General features: G+C 31.1%; 1 protein-coding gene and 1 pseudogene across 1 annotated transcript; both read left to right on the plus strand.

The window, feature by feature from the left end:
- Positions 1–6,201: 6,201 nt before the first annotated feature.
- On the plus strand, positions 6,202–8,018 carry LOC108206710 (berberine bridge enzyme-like 8). The gene has a single exon (XM_017377096.2). It carries the CDS (start codon positions 6,240–6,242, stop codon positions 7,827–7,829), a length of 1,590 nt encoding a protein of 529 aa, XP_017232585.1. The 5' UTR covers positions 6,202–6,239; the 3' UTR covers positions 7,830–8,018.
- Positions 8,019–15,728: 7,710 nt separating this feature from the next.
- LOC108207756 (TOM1-like protein 1) lies at positions 15,729–21,534 on the plus strand (annotated as a pseudogene).
- The last annotated feature ends 817 nt before the right edge of the window (positions 21,535–22,351 follow it).

The raw sequence follows: 22,351 nt of genomic DNA on the forward strand, positions 1-22,351 counted from the left end.
ACCGAATTTTTACTTAAATTTTTCCCATGATTTAGCTGAGGTTAATGTTTGTATTATTCCTTTCCAGAATTAAACTTTGCCTAATATGTTATCTTTAATTTTATTTGTCTTTATTCTTTTTTATTGGAATTTGTATATATATAAATATATAAAATTTTAATTTCCTTAATTGGAATTTTCTTTATCTCATTCAAGTTGACTTTTTTGTGTAAATGAAAATTATTTGAATTTTTTGAAAATGTCTTCTCATTTAAATCAGTTAGTGTGTTAATTGTGCCTCTATTGATAGCTAGTTATGTACCATTTATGGGTGGCCATGATTGATGGCATATTTTTGGCCTGTAAGAGGCAATTACGTGCCACTTTGTTGGCTACAATTATGTGCTACTTTGTTGGCTTATTAATAATTGTTATGTTATATCTTCGGTATATTTTATTATTCTTTAGTGTCTCACCAAAGATCCATCTTTGGTTGAGATTTTATTTAATTTCCTTTGTACTACTTGAATGATACACACATGATGAATAATTACTAATTATTGGACATATTATCCTTTATCTTTAAATAATATATATAATCAGTTATATATGGACTTATATTCAACTTGTTTTCTTTGTTTATATTTTCAGGATGCTTGGAAGAAGACGGGTTTTTCTTTTCGGACATTAAAGTTTTATTATCTAAATTTCCCCGGTCATCTTGCATGTCCGATGGTTAGATGATGAACTTTCTTGAATGAAAGAATTATCACGGTGAATTGCCGCTTCATTTCGTTGAGATTCATTCTCATTATCAAAAAAAAAAAGGGTTGAGTCGGTGGAAGTTATGTTGTATGATCTTGGAATTAATTAAGGCGTATTAAACTTTATATTTTGGTTATAATATTAATTTTATTTTCTTTGAATTGGATGACTGTAGTCTGTATAATTAGTACTTTATAGTTTGCTTGAATTGGTGAAGCATGAGAGTTTATAACTTTTGTCACGGGCTAGCACTTCAGTTATTTAGTTCCATTTTGTTTTAAATGAGTACCTTAAACGAATACGAATAGTTCGTGAATCTAACCGAATCCGAATACGAAAACAAATAATTATTCGGATAATAAACGAATACAAATCCGAATATATGTATCTAAACCGAATACAAATATGAAAATTAAGATATTCGTTTCGAATTCGTTTCGTTAACAGCCCTAATTATTGCCTTCTCCCACCCCCATGTAATACTTTTGTGGACTATAGTGATACGAATCCAGAACATCCCACTAGAAGAATACGGGTACCCGCCAAAATCATTTAGAAATTGTGTGAAATCTTGCCAAAACCTTCGACGAACTAACATCCGTGATGATCCATTAGTATTAAAAAAATAATATAAAATTTACATTTATTTATATTTTAAGTCATATTATCTTGATATCTAAATGTACACATATCTTCAAATATTTATTAAAATATAAATATAAAAAATATACACTATTTAAATTTTTATTATATAATTAAATTGTCACTCACCTAAACTTATTGAGAATTTAATATAAAAAATAAGATTCTTACCGAATCGGAGTCCTTATCGTATAGTTATATATTATATTTATAATTGTTTTATTATATATATATATATATCTAATTTTATTAAATCATAATAATTAAATATTATAAAAATCGGTCGATTAACCGAATAACCGATAATCAGACGGATTTCTTAATCCGATTTGGCAAACTTTGCTTAAGTCGATGGTTAATTGGTCAAAACTGGATTAGTCAGTCAAAAATCAGGTAGAATATTAAAATTTACAAAATTTGCGGGGAAAGTTTAAAATTTTAAAAATGAGTAGATATATTATATATATATATAATATTAAATTAATAAAACTATTTAAAATTTATATTTATTTGTATTTTAAGTCATATTATCTTGATATGTGTAAATATACATATATCCTCACTAAAATTAAATATTCTAAAAATCAGCTAATTAACCGAATAATCGATAAATAGACATTGGATATTTATTTATTTGTTATTAAATCGTGATTATAAATATAATATACATATATATATATTGAAGTTTTAATTATAAGCTAATTAATGTATATTAATGATTAGACATTAATGGCTAATAAATACGTTAGTTTAAAGTCAATAATGACCTTTTATATAGTATATAAATATGTGTATGGGCAAAGGACAAATTTGGCATTTTGAATTAAATTACTCAGCCTTGCTCTATTAGATATATAATAGATTCTTCCTAGCCAGACACCATATTAACATTTCATAGAAATACTTATATACAAAGCACACGCTGTTCGTGTTGAATACATACACATCAAACATTTACAAAATTAAAAGCAAGGATTGCATACAAGATAAAAATAATTTGTAAAGCATATTCTTTGAACATATATTTTATGCGCCTCATATATAATACTCAATAGGTGAGAATAGCAGAAGTTAGAAGGTCTTGCTGATGTGGTAGCAGTGGTAGGTCTTGCTGATGTGGTAGCAGTGGTAGGGTTCAGAATTGACCATACTAATTAATTTTACCTTGGGATTTATTATACTCCCTCCATCCCAGCCAATTCTTTACGTTTGGTTTGGGCACGGAGGTTAAGAAATATGTATAAAGTAGTAGAAAAGAGGAAGAAAAGTGGATGAAGTGGTGGGACCCATCAATTTTTAATGAATAAAAGAGAGATAGTGGAGTAAAAGTAGTATGAAAAGGGAGTAAAAGTAGTGTGAAAAGGGAGGAAAAATTGGGAAGTGGTGGGACCCATTGACTATTTTTGGTAAGTTTTGGAATGTAAAGAATTGGATGGGACATCCAAAAAAGGAAACCGTAAAGAACCTGGTAGGACGGAGGGAGTAGTTTTTAGGATTACTATACATTAAAACATCAATCTGATGACCCTGATGAAATGTGATAGTTTATTTCTGCTAATAAAGTACGAGAAATTTCATTCTCTGTGAATGGAATTAGTCGAATTTGCGCCTTTGTTATTTCATAGATATATATATTCTTCGATCGCGTAGTTGCTACCTCCCCCAAACTTTAGGCTAAGCTGATCACTTCATATATGTAGGTGACCTCTAAAATAAGGTGAAATCTCTCTAAAATATGAACTTTTGACAGGGTCTGTACTCTGTATGTTATTTTGACGGACAAAGTCACCGTGTGTTATAATATGAAAAACCTTGAAAAAACGGCACAAGGTCTAGAGGAATAAAGAATATGAATTGCTTACTTGTGCTGTGTCAAGATTACGTGGGTCTGACTACAATATAATCCCTCCCTCTCGGCGGGTCTTAATAATGATAAATTTTCTATTTAACTAGTCTCTCTGTCCAATTTTCATATCTTTTTTGAAAAAGATATTTATTCTAAAATACTTGTTTTTAAAAAAAAGTAATATTCTAAATTATTTTTCTTAAGATGTTTTTGAAATATAATTTTCAATGTTTGACTAGTATACATATACTCCTGCCATCTCATATTATCTGTCTTGTTTTGATTATTGAAGAGTCAAATTGACTAGACTTTGATTGTAAATTACACATATTATCAGATTTCAAAAGATTGAAAAACTTACTTAATTAGAAAATATATCTAATTCCCTTCAAAATTAATTTTTCAAAATTTTAAAATAATTAATAAATATTCTTTAATTAATAATCAAAGTTTGGCCAAATTGACCATCTAATTATCAAAAGAGCACACATAATATGAGATAGAGGGAGTACTTATCATACACTTTAGTACAACTATCAATAACAGATTATAAAAATAAGTACTCAGCTAACATTTTCTTAAGATAACGTAAAATTTTCAAACGGACGTGTAAATTGGGACAGATGGAGCATAAAACAAACACGATATTTCAAAATAATCTATACATAACTATATATTGGACTGCAGAGAGGTTTAAGATATAATTGAATAACGAATTTTTATGAATTCAAGTATCGTGAACCGAAGTTATTATATGGTGTGCGTATATGTATTATTTTTATTTTAAATATATTACATACTTTTTGAGTTATTATAAATTTAAGAAGAATTGCATATCGTATATTGTTTCCAATAAACACAATTTATAAATATATAGCTTTAAAAAAAATTTATATAGGTTTTAATTTATTTGTGATTTCCGAATTAACTTTATATAATTCTAAAAGCCTGATATAATATACATTCCAATGTAAATCATGTACGCATTTTAATAATATATATTTTGTTTTTTTTTCATGATTGCATAATATAAGAAAATTTCAATGAAAATTTTGTCTAATAACAATATTGCCTAGCTATGAAGTATATTGGTCGAGAAGTGATATTAAAAATATATTGTATATATAGAGTTAGGTTTTATGTAGTTCACATTTAGGTCAGGAAGTTTAGGAATATCAATCATAATTTTTAAATTCAATCAAATAATATTTGAAATTTATATATAATTTATTAACTATAAAATTACATGTTATATCTCATTGATTATATAACTTAGGATACAGATCTGCCTGCTTCTTGTTGGGCAGAAAAATAATTATGCGTCATGAGCTCGAGCTTATAATTTATGACATAACGTTACTTAGGTAATAAGTTGAGAGTTTAAAATGTTTGTTTGAGCAATTTTGACTTATTAATGATTTATGAGTAATTAAAGATATAATAATAAAAATAAAAGTGATTTATGAGTAACATGTGATTTAGTAGTAATTTTTATCAAGAAAAAGTAAAAAAAAAATTAGTCATTGAAAAAAATATCTCAAATTAACTTCTGATTTTGAGTCTGATTTAAGCCAACTTTTGACTTATTAGACAAACTGATATTTTTCAGGTTAAAATCATAGATGATTTAAAATCCGTATCAGGTTAAAATCATAGATGATTTAAAATCCGGACTTTAAAATCAGATAAATGTTAGTTTAAAATCAGAAGTAACTTAAATTAAGTCCAGACAAAAGGCTCTAGATCAGATAAAAAACTAAGGAGTCCAGCGATAAGTAAGAAGTTAAAAACTATCACATTTTCTGGATGTCCTATATTTCGTAAACGTGTCGCCGCTATTTTTTTATTGCTAAATATAAATTGAATAGACTCCGAGAGAAACGTAGTTATCCAAACATATATCGATGCAGGTAACGTGGGGAGCAATCTAAAAGATTTGGGGCAACACATTCTGGAATTGTATTGAGCTCAATCAAGGAGACTAAAAGTACGTGGACATGAAGAATATCAATTATTCCCAATAATCTTAACTTAATCTTTTATATTATCCATTTTTAACTCTGATTCGTGGCACTGAAGTTCTCTTTGCTGATTTAAGCTGTGTGATCAGCTTTCTGAAACTAAATTAACCTCGATCATTTACTACCAAAGAGTAATTCTAAGTTAATTAATTTTGTTTTCTTCCTTTCTTTCTTAATCTCTGCAGGCCCCCTTTCTGGATACACTTTGAACTCAAGATATAGGATTGCATATTGTCAAGTTAATTATTTAATAAATGCGTTTACTTTGACCAAATATATTCATGCTAGACCGCATATAATTTTAGTTATCTGGAGAACCTCCCTAGCTATCAAAAATAAATAAAACCTGATTATTTTACTACAGTTTACTTTGGTGTGTATGTGATACATAGTTCCAATTCTACAAGTTTCATATTTAATCCAAATTCAACGATGGTAGATATATATATATATATATATATTATTAGTTTTACACGATTAGATCATCTCAGAAAAATTAGTAACGGAGAATGAGTATTAAGTAAAGCCTGCACTGCTTAAGCATGCTGAGAAACTTAAAATATAATATAAATACACTGTTCAGATAGACTACGTTATGTTAATGATACATAGATTATAATCATTACTCAAGCAAAACTAAGATCGCGTCTAGCTAGGCTTGTATCTTACTTCCCTATCATCAGATGAGCAGTTGTTAATCAAACTTAATTGGGAAAATACATAATTTAACCATTAGCAAAATTAAGAGTTGACAATATAGATTAGCAGGTTGTTTGAAACGTCAATGCATAATTTAAGTACGTTTCTTGATCTTTGAATTTATTCATACGGTCAAATCGCAGAAGGCAACCTGTTAACTATTTCTCGATCGGAGGCTCGCATTATCTTCTTATCTGTATTTTATTGACATTTACTTGTAAATTTTATCTATAAAATGGGGGTCGACTACTCTAATCATAATATCAAACTCCAACCTACTTTCGAAAATGAATCCATCAAGTTTTATGATGATATTTACTATTGTTTCAACCCTCCTACTGTTACCTTCTGCATTGGCAACTGATGAAACATTTGTACAATGCCTCACTAGCCATTCTTTACCATCTCAACCAATCTCTTCCTCAATCTATACTCCCAACAATGCTTCATTTCCTTCTGTTTTACAGACTTACATTCGTAATCTTCGATTTAATGAGTCCACTACTCCCAAGCCAATTCTCATTCTCACTGCGTTGCATGTCTCTCATATTCAAGCTGCAATCATTTGCGGCCAACAACACGACCTTGTGATGAAAACTAGAAGTGGAGGTCATGATTATGAGGGTTTATCGTACGTTTATGATAAACCCTTCTTTATTCTTGACTTGTTCAATCTTCGATCAATCAACGTAAATATTGATGAGGAAACTGCATGGGTTCAAGTGGGGGCAACTCTTGGTGAAGTCTACTACAGAATTTATGAAAAAAGTAAAATTCATGGCTTTCCAGCTGGAGTTTGCCCTACTGTGGGTGTTGGTGGCCATTTCTCTGGTGGAGGATACGGAAACATGATGAGAAAATACGGACTCACAGTCGATAATATCATTGATGCAGAGATCATTGATGTTCATGGTCGGGTTCTAAACCGCTCCACCATGGGAGAAGACTTATTTTGGGCTATTACCGGAGGTGGCGGTGTCAGTTTCGGAGTTGTTCTTTCTTATAAGATTAACTTAGTTCGTGTCCCATCCACTGTCACTGTTTTTCGGGTCATAAGGACATCGGAACAAAACCTCATCGATATCGTACACAAATGGCAACAAGTAGCAGATAAGTTGGATGAAGACATCTTTATAAGAATGACTCTTGATGTCATTAATAGCACTCAAACTGGGGAGAGAATAAACAGGGCCACTTTTAATACCCTATTTCTAGGAGATGCTAATAGGCTCATGAAACTCATGAATGAGAGCTTTCCTGAATTAGGGTTACAAAGGTCAGACTGCAAGGAAATGAGTTGGGTTGATTCCGTAGTTTGGTACACAAGTTTTCCTGATGGAACACCACCGAGCGCTCTTCTTAGCCGCGTACCTCAAGTGCTTACCCATCTCAAAAGAAAATCAGATTACTTGAAAAAACCGATTCCTAAAAGTGGCCTAGAGTTCATATTCAAGAAAATGATCGAGCTTGTGACTCCAGCACTAACTTTCAATCCATACGGAGGTAGAATGGCTGAAATTGCCGCATCTGCAAAGCCTTTTCCGCATCGAGCTGGAAACTTAGCAAAGATTCAATACGCAACAAACTGGGCCGAGGATGGAGTTGAAGCAGCGGATCGCTATCTAAAATTGACGAGACAGCTCTTCCGTTACATGACCCCGTTCGTGTCAAAGAATCCAAGAGAAGCGTTTCTCAACTACAGAGATCTTGATATAGGTGTGAACCATAATGGGAAGAATAGTTACATTGAAGGAGCTGTTTATGGGGTAAAGTATTTCAAGGGAAACTATGAAAGGTTGGTGAAAGTGAAAACAGCGGTTGATCCCCATAATTTCTTCAGGAACGAACAAAGCATCCCGGTTTATCCATCATGGTGAAATCAAAAGGAAGGGTCAAGTACATGATCCATATATATGGTTACTAAATAAAACCTTTGTTTCTGTTTGGGATACAGTATACATAGTTTGTATATAGTGCAGAAGATTAGTGCATGCATGACTGCATGCTGTTGCGAAACGGCTTATATTTGTGAATTGTGATTGGTATACATTCTTCAGTTTTTATGATTTTACTGTTCTCCGTTAATTTGTCATATGTGCTATTGATGTAATAAAGTAGCTTTCTGCAATACAAGCGATTGTCAATGAGATGAATGTCAAACATCAAATACTATTTGCGAAAGTAGTAAAGATTGGTACCTGATATACGGCTCAAAACAATAATTTAATTTGAGATATTTGTCCAATAACTTAATTTTCCAAAACCTTTTGTTTTCTGGTGATAAAAGTTGCTCATAACTTACCCAAAACATTTTTAATTTTATTTATTATATTCTTGATAATTCATAATTTATTAATAAGTCAAAATTATCAAAAAAAAATATATTAAACTCTTAACTTATTATCACGTTAAGTCAAAATTATAATTTTAAATTGAGGTAAACAGACTCGTAAACATTTTGTCATAGATACGTATTACAGCGATCATAAAAATAACTTAACAATTCTCTCCGCGGTTAGGTGGATGGTTGACCTTTCTTTTGGTTACTGCAATATTTTAATCATCAAAATTGTAATATTTTAAATAGCTACTACAATAAATATCTAAAAATTACAGCAACTCAAGAATACTTGTGTGGATAAGTTGCTGCCCTTTTTACTGCAACACCTTAATTACGAAAATCGCTACATATTAACTAGCTGCTACATTAAATTTCTGAAGTTTTTTAGTAATATCTTAGTACTCATAAATTAAGTATCGCAGTAACCTACATTAAGCGTCCCCTAATTCATACATATTTCGTATACTCCCTACAATTTTTTTATATTTATATATACAACTAATTTTTAAGTCGAAGAATCCTAAATATATAAGATCCTAGGCGTAAGACTCTCGGTCATCGACATGACCGCCCGATTTGGTTGTACGCTGCTGCCAAGTTTTCTTTTCTAAATTACTCGGAGGACAAACTTAATGAAGTCGGTTGTTGAAATTTATATATAAACACATGAGTCCATAAGTTAGTAGCTCAGCCCAATAGATCACTTTTGTTGTTTAGGTCTTGCACCAACATTTATGAGCGGCCCGACTTAGAGTTCCCACTATTTCGTTTCCCCGTCTCCCGAATATGCACCACTTTATTTCTTTCTCTAATTTTATGTAATTTAATTTATTAATCAAAGGTCTTTGACATAATGTGCATTGATTATAGTAAAATTCATTATTATAATATTTTGAGATTTTAGGTCATTTATCATGAACAAATTTATGTATTAAAGTGTGCGCATTTGATCCATTACTGATCGTCAAGTGGGTTCTCATTTTTCAAGTTATAATAAATAATTCTCTGAAAGTTTTTCTCCACATATTAGTATTTTAAAATTTAGAGAAATTACTTAAAATATGTAAACATTAAAAAATATATGATCATATGAAATATGTTTTTCTTATATATATATATATGATCTCTAATATATTCAATAAAATATTAGTATGTATGTGCGTGGTCCTCCCTAAGATACTACTCCCTCCGTTCCTATATATTATATATTAGTCGTTTTGATTTTTTACACGTATTTTGAGATGTAAAAAAAGCATATCTCTGCAAATTATTTTTCAAATTTCTTTTTCTGAATAAAGATATAATGTTAAACTTTTATTCAGAAAAAGAAAATCTGAAAAATAATACGTAGAAATATATTTTTTAGACGCCTTAAATTACGTGTACAAAGTCAAATCAACTAATAAAATGTAACGAAAGAGTAATATTTTTCAGATGTTCCCGTGAGCTAACATAAACGGCTATACATGTTTCTCTAGAAACTCTTAAGTCTTAAAATATATTTCGAAATACTTATTTGGAAGAAAAGTATATTAAAAATATGTCATTTATTTTATATATTATTGAAAATTTTGATAATGTCCCCTATATAATGATTAGAAAACAATTTATTATGTTAGCTTTAAAAGTATAATATGGTAGAGGACTTTAAGCTCAATTAATATAGTTATCATTTTAGCTCAGAAGTCTAGCTACATTATTCATAGATATTAAATAGGTAATTGCTAGTGGTTACTTAAATAATGGCCAGGAAATTTGAGAATATACTAGTGATTTAGGTAACTTCCTAGTGTTGGAGTGATTTATACTCTCCCCTCACAAAATTCTAAATTTCTCTCACCTTGAAGTAGCCACCGTCTCTTTTATCTGAGGGGCTTCCATCGGCTTTCATTGGTGGAAAGTCTCAATCTTGTCTTCTTTTTTTTTACTATTAATTAATCTCTTGTTTGCTTCAATAAGTTCCCAATTTATTTGAGTTTTGTTTGGTCTCTCCTTCTGTGAGAGTTTGGTTTTTGTTTGGGTTTTGTGTGTTCATCATGTTCGAGATTACAGATCTGCGGGATTTTCATGATGTTGATTCAGTGATAAAGGTTTGTATGGTGATACATTTATAGTCCATTACTCAAAACAACATTGGGAGGATTACATCATGTACATATCTCTCCAAAAAATCTCTTGGTTGCCTACCGAAGAAGGAAAGATTCAACGGCGATATGATTCTGCGTTTGTTCAATTTCGATTATATCTGTAGATGCCGTATGGCTTTTTATTATTGAATTATTTTCCTTTTTCAAAAAATGTTGGAGTGATTTTTTTACACATTATCTAAATATAAGTTTAACACATTATTTAGGTACTCCCTCTGTCCCTCCCATTTCTTTACGGTTACTATTTTGGGATGTCCCTCTCATTTCTTTACGTTACCATAAATAGTAAGTTTTTCTCATCATTACACACACTATATTCCCCTACTATCTCATATTTAACAATAAAAACTACTATTACACCCACTACTTTCCTCCACTATCTCAAATCTATTATTAAATATTGGTAGGTCCCACCACTTTACCCACTTTTCATCTAACTTTACTCATTTTTCATACATTGTCTTGGTCTCCGTGTCCCCCTCCAATGTAAACCATTGAGGGGGACGGAGGGAGTAACTTATTGGACTTGCTCTTATGCAACACTACATTTTTAAATTTAATACTATATCCACCTTGGACCCCTTTTAGAATGATAAAATATTAAAAAAGTACGGTAACCTAACACTAGCACTAATATATTAGGTTGGGAGATGTCATTTAATATTATGAAAATAATTAAAAAAGTTACATTCAACGCAAATATGTATACTGGCGCACAATGATCAGAGATATATATGAATCTGGAATGAGCGGCACACATCTTGCTTTCATGATTAGATACCGTATTCATCGTGATCGTTTAAGCTTTTCAACGATGAGACGTGTTTTAGTTTTTAGTAGTACATTTCATATTTAAAGTCAGCCGCTTGCTAGTTGCTCCACCAACCACCGAACAAATAAATTAACCGTAATCATATGAGAAATGATTATTTTGGTCTACTGAGGGGTTTATGGACTTAAATTAATTAATAAAATTATGGAGTATTTAATAAAAAATCATTTTTAATGAAAATTAATTTTCATTATGTATTTGAATAATTTTTTAAATTCCTAATTTATTAGGTAAATAAAATAATTATAATATATTTAATTATTTTAAAATTATTCAATACAGTCTTATACAACTAAATTTTAAAAATACAAAATATAAACAAATTAGATTTTTTGACTTCTTAAATTCTCAAAATTGACTAAATTTGTCGAATAAATGTTACGAAAATGTCCAGTGGGGATCTTTTAGAATTACCAGCCAGACCCTTGGTTTCAATCTTCCATAGTTAATGTATTATTATTGTATTTATACGTATAAATTAATTAATTAGTTTTTTTTGAAGAAAAATTAAGTAATTAATTGATAAATTTTTCGTTTACTGCCAAGTGAACTTAAATTCGGTGACTAAGAATAGCCTATAACCCTAATCTAATCATGCATGTATTTGGGACTTGACGAAGAGTTGTTGAACGTAATTATACAAGAGCATCTCCGGGATGTTCTTTAAACGAGTTTTTTAATTTTTTTTAATTTTAAAATAATTGTCTGTATTAATATTTCGATAAGAAGTTTTTTTTAATTAAGAACATATTTTCTCCTCTCTTTTCTAAGAAACCGTTAGTTTTCTTATCATAAATATAATATTTACTTCTCCAATGTGATTCACTTTAGCACAATTTTATTTCCGACTTTTTCGTGAGTAAAATATAAATAAAAAGTAAGTATGAAGAATTATCACGTTTTTCAATATATTAGTTTATCCGAATATTTGGATTCTTTAGCGCATGTTGTAGATTTGTCCGAAATAACGACGATGTCATTTAAAATATGGTTTTTTATGGTGGGCTCATGGGTACACATTAGGTACCAAAATTTATGATTTTGAATGGTTTTGATTGGCTTATCTTCTTTAATAATGATAGACCTTCTGTCACACCAATCAAAATCCTTTGGCTTATCTTCTTTAATAATGGTAGACCCTCTGTCACACCAATCAAAATCCTTTAATTTTATAAATGTTAGTACTTAGCATGTGCTCATTGACACACAAACCCTTTAAAATATACGGAGAGCCCTTAATATTAAGGTGATTGTAGAGGTGATCGCTGTTAAAAAAATCCAAATAACATATTGAATTTGTTTTTAATTTTACTTTACTAATTTATATTTAATCTCAATAATATTTATAGCAAATGTTTCGGCCAAAAAATGTACTTTCAAAAAATTCTTCCATGCCATTAGTGACGTCCAAGTTCGTTTTTTTCTTTTCCATGAAAAACAAAAAATTCATTAAGATACTGAAGTTGAATTGGGATAAACTGTCAGGGGGTTGTTTCGTCGCGGAGTGGTATGGGGTTGGAACGAGTAATCGGGTTAAGGTGGTATGAGTTTAAGGTGTTATATCTCGTATTTTGTTAAGTACTCGAATGAATATATTCAAAATTAAAAAATTAATCTATTAATTAAAATTTTTATTATTATATATTTTCGCATCATTGATTATAATATTAAAAACTATTATTTAATTAATGAAATAGAAATAAAAAAATTAAAAATAAAATTGATTCTCATACCCACCCCCTGCTAAGGATCACGACATGATTGTTTCTATTTGTTTGGCCCGGTGCTTATTAGACCATAATTTACTGTTACGATTGCTTTTGAATAAAATCCAAGCAAGAAGCATAATAACTTAAAAGCCTAATTTACTGATTTGACTAACCTAACTATTCAACTTCAATTTAATCAACTGAATTAAACAACCTGGACTTAATTAATACTCCCTCCGTCCCTATTTATCTGTCCACTTTGGAAGTGAAAATTTGTCCCTATTTATATGTCCATTTATACTTTCAAAACTAATTTAATGATAGTTTTTCAAATATATCTCCATAATTTCAATTTTCAAGGCTTGACTTGTTTAAAACTTGGTTGAATTCATGTTTTCAAGACATAAAGTAGGGGTATTCCACCATTTTCAAGATATTAATTAGAGGTATTTAATGAAAAAGTTTATACAATCAAGTATTTCTTGGTATGTGTTTTTTTTTCCAAAATGGACAGATAAAAAGGGACGGAGGGAGTAAACAAGTTTGCTTAATTAGGACAAAATTCCAAAGAATTGATGGCAATTTATTTAAATACGACTTGGTCCATATAGAAATATAGTTGTTCAAGAGTCGGATGGAGGGGTTCGTAGGGCATTATGAAAGTATGAAAGGTCGAATTGAAATGAAATAAAGTCAAGATAGAAATAAGGTTTAAAAATGCTCGGATGAGGATTGAGTTCGTTACCAACCAGCTTTCTACAGAACACAACACAAGCCATGCAAAAAATTATAGGCCCTCCATTTTTAAGTATTATTTATTTATTTTTTGACATGTAATCTCTTAAATAATTTTCTGATATACGCTTCATGTGGCTAACTAGAATATCATTTTATCATTTTTAAATTTTTAGAAATAAAAATGCTAATTTAATAACATTTTTAAAATTTCTAAATTTATATTTTTTTCTAATTTAAAAAATATTACAATTAATTAATTATATGTTCTTTTCATCTTTTGTCAGAAGTTAATCATATGATTGAAGAACTTTAAGTAACATAGGTATCAAAAGTCACTATCTATGTATAGCAAGGCTCCTAACACATTTTTATAAATTAAAAAATAATATGAGCATGGTACATGAAAATGTTAAATTTTATTATTGAAGTAAACTCTTTAACGCCCTGAATTAAAAAATGAAAAATATTTATTGCCTTAACAAAAATCTAATCTAAAAACATAGATAATATATGTATTATGTGTAAAATAAATATTTTTAAACTTATTAAATTTATAGGCATGCAAAGAAATAAAGAATAGTCGGTTACTTTCCTTGGTTCCTTGTTCATCTTTGTACAACATTTCTTAGGGTGGTATTGATGTGTGCAGGATTCACTATTGAATCACATGTATCCAATGTGAGCAATACCCCCCACTAGTACAAGGCCTATCGAATAACGCGTAGAGAATTTAGTGTGAAATTGAATCGTTGAAAGGATATTTGATCTGTCAGAGAAAGACTAATCAACTTTAGGAAGATGTTAGATCAATATTGGGGAGTGGTTTGGCTATATTTAAAAAAAAATGATTTTGTTAAAATAAAGAAGTAATTAAAAATGAAAATTAAATAAATTAATAAAATACTTTAAAAAAAATTAACAACTTTTTAAAACTACTTCTATTTATTTACAAAACCGCTCAGGAAAACGGTTATGATAACCAAACAGGGGCTGAATGTCAGCACTGCTGATTATAATCACTGTGTTACAATTTACAGTACTAATTGTTAACCATTTCATTTGTATTGCGAGCTTTACATTCAGTATTGAACTGTTTGAACATCGTGGATCTTGAGACTTGAATTATCGAAGTGTTTTATGAATGGCTTATAAGAATTAACTTTTTAATTTTATAAATTGCTTTAAAGATATATAAAGCGAGTTATCATCAACATCTCATAATTATTACTACTTCTATTTCAATAAATTATATACGCTCGGACAGAGTATTGATAATTGTTTTTAAGTTTCTTTTCTTATTAATATTTAAATTTTATATTAGAATAATTGCTTAAAAGAAATTATAATAAAAGGCGTGCCAAACGAATGAGCGGGGCTAATCGTATCTTTTTGGTATGAGAAGACAAAGAAATTATACATGTTTTTTCTTTGATTGGCATTTATTAATTAATTACTCAGAATATGAATAAGAATTAACTTTTTAATTTTATAAATTGCTTTAAAGATATATAAAGCGAGTTATCATCAACATCTCATAATTATTACTACTTCTATTTCAATAAATTATATACGCTCGGACAGAGTATTGATAATTGTTTTTAAGTTTCTTTTCTTATTAATATTTAAATTTTATATTAGAATAATTGCTTAAAAGAAATTATAATAAAAGGCGTGCCAAACGAATGAGCGGGGCTAATCGTATCTTTTTGGTATGAGAAGACAAAGAAATTATACATGTTTTTTCCTTGATTGGCATTTATTAATTAATTACTCAGAATATGAACCCTGCCCTACCCTTACCAACTAGAGAGGCTGCCCCTAAACTACATATCTATACTATAATCTATACTATCTATACTATACTATACTATATATCTATACTATACTATAATAAGCCAACATGGGTATATTTTGTAGTACCATGTTTTGGTATATATTTTTCGTTTCGTCACTTTTTTATCGTTACTGGACTAATACTTAAACGACGCCTCCTATTAGAATTCTAACTCCTGGTGTTCACTGGTTTTACAAACGAAAGCAAATACTGCAGAGCAGTGGAGGAAGCGACTGCGGATACGTTAGATGAGACTGACTGGGCTACGAATCTTGAGCTTTGTGATATGATTAATCATGATAGGATTAATAGCCTTGAATTGATTCGATCGAGGTGTGAAGAAAAGGATTGTGATGAAGGTTCCTAGGGTTCAGTACTTGGGTTTGGTTTTGCTTGAGACTATTTCTAAAGAAAGCGTTTTTCGGAATTTGCGCCTGAAAGGGTGCTTGATGAGATGGTGAAGATAGTTGATGAAGACAGTTGTTAATAACCGCAGTAAGGCTTTGATTCTGATTGAAGCGTGGGGGGAGTGAGCTTCGCTATTTGCCTGTTTATGAGGAGACGTACAAGGTATGTTCGTACCACCAAAAATGATTGCTTAGTGTCAAAAACATGTAGAATCTTTAATTCAATGCTTTAGATTTCGTGTTCTTTACTGTTTCCTCTGTTTTATTTACTTAACTTATCACCTTGGTGGATATATGTTCTTTTTGGGGCCTTGGTTTTTTCAGAGCTTGAGGTCCAGAGGTATACGCTTTCCTGGTCGTGATGGCTCCTATATTCACTCCTCCTCGTTCGACCACAGCACCGGAGTCAAATGCAAGCTTGGCACAACAAATGTATAATGCGGTTCTTGTGATGAGCTTTTCTCCCGAGCAAACAAAAGAAGTATTCGATGTTGCAAGAAATAGTATTGAACTTCTTAGGACAGTTTTGTCCTCCTCACCAAGCAAGAAGCTTTACAGGTACTTTATCATATATGGTTGTATTTTAGATCTTCTAATTGAGATTGACAGTCATTGGCATGGGTAGATGACTTTCTTCTCTCTCATCCTCTCTGTTTTTCTAATAAACTTTTTTAACTTTTGCTGAAAAAAATTTGCACATGTAGTAGCATAACCTGTGTTGTAGAATTTGTTTAGTGGGCAGTTTGTTTTACCTCCAAGGTATTTTACTTGTGTGTATGAATTGATCATCTTCAAGTGCCACATAAATACATAATTAATTAACATTTGATGTTTGGCACAGTTTTACTCACTGATGAACTAATTTAGCATCACCCCTGAGAATGATTGTGCCGGAAGTTGATGAGCTATTGTGAACGGCCAATTGTATTTACAGTGCTGCTAAAACATGTGCTCACTTTTTCTTGTTTTACTTGTTTGCAGATCCATAATATTGCTCTTCGCTTTTTGTCGGTTTATGAAACAGAACAGTTTATAAGCTCATTAAAGGTATATCTCTTGGTTTTGTTTGCTGTTCCTTGTGTAGATATGTCGGTCTTATGTCAAGTTGAATATTGTATCAGTTTATTTGTTTGCCATTTCACTTCCTTTCAGTATAAACATGTTATGTTCCTCTAACAGGAGATCTTGGACGATTCAAGTGATGTTGGAGAGCCCTCTAGCAACTTTGGGTCTGCTCAATAACCTCCATCAGAGTGCGTCATTTCAAGTGGATCTCCATATAGGTAGGAAGTTTTTTATCCCTTCGTTGCATATATGTTATTCTCTCTAACTCTAAGTAACCTATACCTATGGTCTGTGCAGACCTACCAAGGATTGGAGCCCTGCACCTTCTACAAATACTCAGTCCCAACGAATGTCACCAATTTTGAATCCTGATGCTCTCCAAACCTCAAACCCACCAGAACCCATATATTACAATCCTGTTGAGGCTACTCATCCTAATTTTCCTCCCAGCTTCACATCGTTACTGTTGAACTGTAGCCCTGCTGTTCATCAAGGTAGACTGCTACCCATGTCACATCACCATGGCATCAATGTAGCTTGCACCGGTTCTCTACATTGATCCATTCCTTTTTTGTATGTATATAGCTGTTGCACAAGTGCAGCCATCTCTCTCTGAGGATGCGGATCTGAAAGATCAAATTGCGGTAATTTGTTTTATGCTGAAACTAATATCAGTATATACTAATTATTTTTCATTGTGAAGAAATATTATATAGTCTTTTTCTCATTGACCACAAATTATTCTCCATTATCAAGTAGTAAATACTTGCTGATTGACTTGTTTCTGTACCTTCCTTTTTGTATCCTTCTCTTGGGCAGAGGTATATGGAGGACTCTTCCTTTCGAGGTATGTCTGCATCTTATCATCCTGGCCACGATTTTCCTAGATAGTAAGGTTATTACTTAGCAAATAAGAATTGATGCCACATTCTTACAATTGCTTTCAGAAGAAGAGAAAATTGGTTTTTTAAAGTTATATTCACTTTGGTAAGATTCATTTGCCTACCAACACAACTATTGGGGCATTTGCATCAAGAACGTGGTGTATTTGCTTTATGTTTCAATGTAGGAGAACAACGATATGAATATATGAAAAAGACAAAATGCCTTATATTTATTAAAACAAGGTCGACGAAGATAATCTGTTCATAACTGAATGGTGGCAGAACTATAGTCTGTTCTGAAATATGTTTCTCTGTACTGTTTAAAGTTCTGATCAATCAACTGGTGTTTGTTATGTCATTCTCAGATATGCTGATGAAAGTACAGAAGCTCTTCAGTGAAATAGGAGACAATTTGACGATAGGCTAATTAATGCAGCCTTCTGCAGCTTCGGAAGCCTTATCTTATGGGCTCTTTCATGACTGATAAACAAACGTTGCATAGATTTTAAGACCACTATGAGCTGAGGTATCAATAATTTCAATAGGAGTACATACTCTGCAACGAATAGGATTTGTAAAGTTTTTACTGTTAAGTATATAGTGATACTAAATGCCTCAACTAAGCACAGTAATCAACACAATGATTTGTAGTTATTTTTAAAATGGGTATCTTGATGAGGCTGTGTGGTTGTATAATCAAATGCCTCATCATGATATTTACTTGTATAATACGATGATCGCGGGGTTGATGCAATGCGGGAATGTAAGTGGGGAGAAGGAGGCCAAAGAGGTATGATTAATATCCTTCTCATTTTTCATTCTCAGTGCACACATTATCTTTTGTTCTCAATTTTGGAAGAATTTTTTGTGATTTTGATGATTAGGAGATTTGACACCGGCGCACCTGGCAATTGTGATGGAGTATGCATCTGGTGGAAAACTATTTGAACGCATTTGCGCAGCGGGTATATTTGGTGAACATGAGATGTTTAAGGATTCTGCTAATTTCTTATGTGAATATGTCTGTGGATATCAAATACAATGTGAGCTTGCTTAACTGTTTTTTTTTTAATTAAATTAATTTCCGGTTAGGTATTTCTTCTCTTAAGAGAGTGTTTGTCTCTATGTGTTTTATTAAGATGTTTCTTGTGGGAGTACAGCCTCTCAATTTATGGAGTTCAATGTTTATGTTAATACCTAAATTTCCAAGGTTGCAGGCTATTTCATACGCATCTTGTCTAGCCCCGCGATCTTTTTGTTTCAGCTCAGGCCGCTTACTTCTGCATGGTAAACTGTTTTGCTTGAACTAAAATTTGGAGAAATTGAAATAGATGAGATTGTTGGCATGCCTGAATTGCTTGCACTGCGTATTATTTACAAGCTTTGGTCTTACTAATACTATTCCAGTTAATTAAGGGATTTGTACTAGAGTCAGTGTTATGCTTAAATTCTGAACAACAAAAACCAAATGACAAACTCATTCTTTATGGTTAAAAAATAACAAATGTTTATTAGTGATTAGAACATTGTTGGATGCTACATTTGTATTTAGATTTGAGTTGTGGATGCCAGTGCTTTATTAACGTAATTAGTTGTAGATTTCTTGCAAAGTTAACCAGCCATGTTTGCTAAGGCTAAAGCATTGGTGGTTTTGTGTGCCACAAAAGGGATGGCTTTGCACACGTGCCTAGACAAATTAATGATAGAAACTAGGTGGCCAATGGCATGACCGCCTCTCTGCACCACGACAAAACTGTAAACGATATGTCAGTGTAGCACTTAATTTATAACTCTAGCATGCATTCATTCGGTGCAACTCTTTTCTACTAATCATCCAGGGACAGAGAGCTAGCAGGCCACCATTTGTGTTCGTATTTTAGACTCTGTTTAATATTTGATCTTGCCTTTAGACCTTCAAGTTAAGACTTGCATTGTTGTTTTCTATTGATATTTTAATATTTTGGTTATTATTGCGTTGTTAGCACATCGTCTTTTTCTTTATATATATGATAAATGCTAAAATACTTTGAATAACTCTCCACAATTGCAACTGGAGTATAGGCACGTATACAGGCATGTATATTTATATGCATATTTTACTTATGGTTTAGTTAGGTTGTTGAATACGCAATATTTTGAAATATTTTTCTGCTTTTATACTTGGTAAATGGTAGTGAAATGTGAAAAATGCCTAACTATAGCATGCTTTTACAGTTAAAATTGTTTGATTTGAATTGTGAAATCTGCTTTTAAATTTTTCAGCCATAAAAGGATTTAACTTGGGGAACAAAATAGACTTTTAATTTTCCCTCAAAAAGTTCGTGAACTATAAGATTCTTTTTTATTAGGGTAGTGAAAGACCAAAAATTGTTTCTGTATATGCACAAAGTATGTAAAGAATATTGAAATTTTATTTTTTTGCTAATTTATAGAGCATATCTAAGTTACTTTGAAGTTTATGCGATCTTGGGTGTTCTTTTATAAAGCTTTTGTTTTATGAAGAAGCTGGAGAAAAAAGACTGAATTGGAGTTAAGGAGCAACATGAATGACAAATATTGATTTGTTGATGTCAAAAAGTTTGATTATGCTTAGCAAAAAATGAGGTGTGATTATGATATAACTATTATTTCCGGTTGAATCATTCTAATCCTTGGAATAATTAGTTCTCTATTAAGTAATTAGAATTTAATCTTTGTGCTTATGGAAATTCCGATTATCCAGAATAAGCACCAGTTTGAATGGATTGTTGCTTTTACTTTTTGTTTAGATTGGGAGAGTGGTCTTCAAAACATTTTTAGTTTAAGGTATTGTCAGCCAGCTAATGGCATTTTAAAGCCCTAGGTCATTTTGTCATCCTCGATGGAGAATGTAATCTGAGTTTTAGTATTAACTATTATTCTTTGTTTTACAATCTTACTTTTTTGATGGCTTTATTGATTTCATGTGATCAACGATGTTTAATTTATTTATCTTTCCCCCTTTCAGGACTACGGAATACATGTTTCTGAATGGAGATGTCTATTTAGGCAGTCTAAAAGGAATGCTCCCTCATGAAAGTCGTAAATATACTTGGTCAGGCGGAACAGATTATGAAGGTGATTGGGACAAAAGAAAATCAACCGGTAAGGGAAAGCTTCCCTATGTAGAATGGTTACAACCATGATACCATAGCTACAAAGGTAACATGGATGCAGCCATATTAAGTTTGATTTTCGGAGGCTGCTTACAAGAAGCATGGGTTTGAGAAATTTAGACAAGCCTGCTATCTTTTGACCATCATAGGGATAATGCTGACACCTCAGGCTGCAATTCTTTCATGTGGGTATCCGGGATCATCCATCTAGCTCCTAAGTGCAGTTGCTTAGTGCTATGGTTGTGTATATGGCCGTTGGTCATTTTGACAACCTCTTGCAAGATGTAATATGTGATTTATAAAGAAAATTGTAGTGTGAATAGGTTTATTAAGGCTTGATGATAAGAGATGTTTTTTTTAATCTCTAACTACAATTTAATTTTACAAGTTCTTGCCGTGCAATGTTGTTAGAAAACTTTCAATGTTGTATAGATAAATGAATTATTTACCAGGAGTGTTGGCTCCTTTTTTAATTAATTGTTTTAAAAGTATTTTCATAATTTCTATTAGAAGAAAGAAAAGTCATATTAGTTATTTTGGATTCATCTTTCATAATTTTTTATTGAACCATTATTTTTTTTAAAGAATATTTGATTTCAAATTTTCCAAATGTCAGATAATTCTGATTCATAAAGTATTTAATTTTAAAAGAAAAACCGTATTAAAAATATTCATGATCAAATTTTAAATAAAAAATTAAACACATGTGATATATAATATATATGTATATATAATCCTAATTTTCAAAAAAAAAAATCAGTCCTAAAACATTTATAATATTTTACACGGTTTTTATATTTACCCTTCAATTATTTTAAGTTAATTTCATAAAAAAAAACTACAGCGGCAATAAGATCTCGTGTTGCAAACATCAAAGCCAAGACACAAAAACCAAAGTCACCCAACAGAACTGTTTTCAGGTACTAGAACCATCTCCCACCAGATTTATTGAGGTTAGTACTAAACAGACTTAACCACTAGGACATAATTTGTTTGCGTGCCACATGCAAAAATTGAAACTTTATTAAATATTCGGCCAATGACTTAATACATGGCATCCCGTTAAGAATAGTTGCTCTTATACTCATGAAGATATCAAGTGGAAGGTTTAAAAACTTTTTCAATTTCCTGATTCTTTGGATAAAGATCAAAATGACACAACAGTTAGAGCTTTACTGGACCATATTCCTATTCATCAATTATATCAATGGGGGCACGTTATAAACAGACTTGATGAAAGCATGTTTACATACTTTATGACAATGACACAACGCCTGGGCAATCACGATGCAGAATTCTACTGGGTAT

The sequence above is a fragment of the Daucus carota genome, chromosome 2 (genome assembly GCF_001625215.2).
Source record: "Daucus carota subsp. sativus chromosome 2, DH1 v3.0, whole genome shotgun sequence".
NCBI classification, from domain to species: domain Eukaryota; kingdom Viridiplantae; phylum Streptophyta; class Magnoliopsida; order Apiales; family Apiaceae; genus Daucus; species Daucus carota.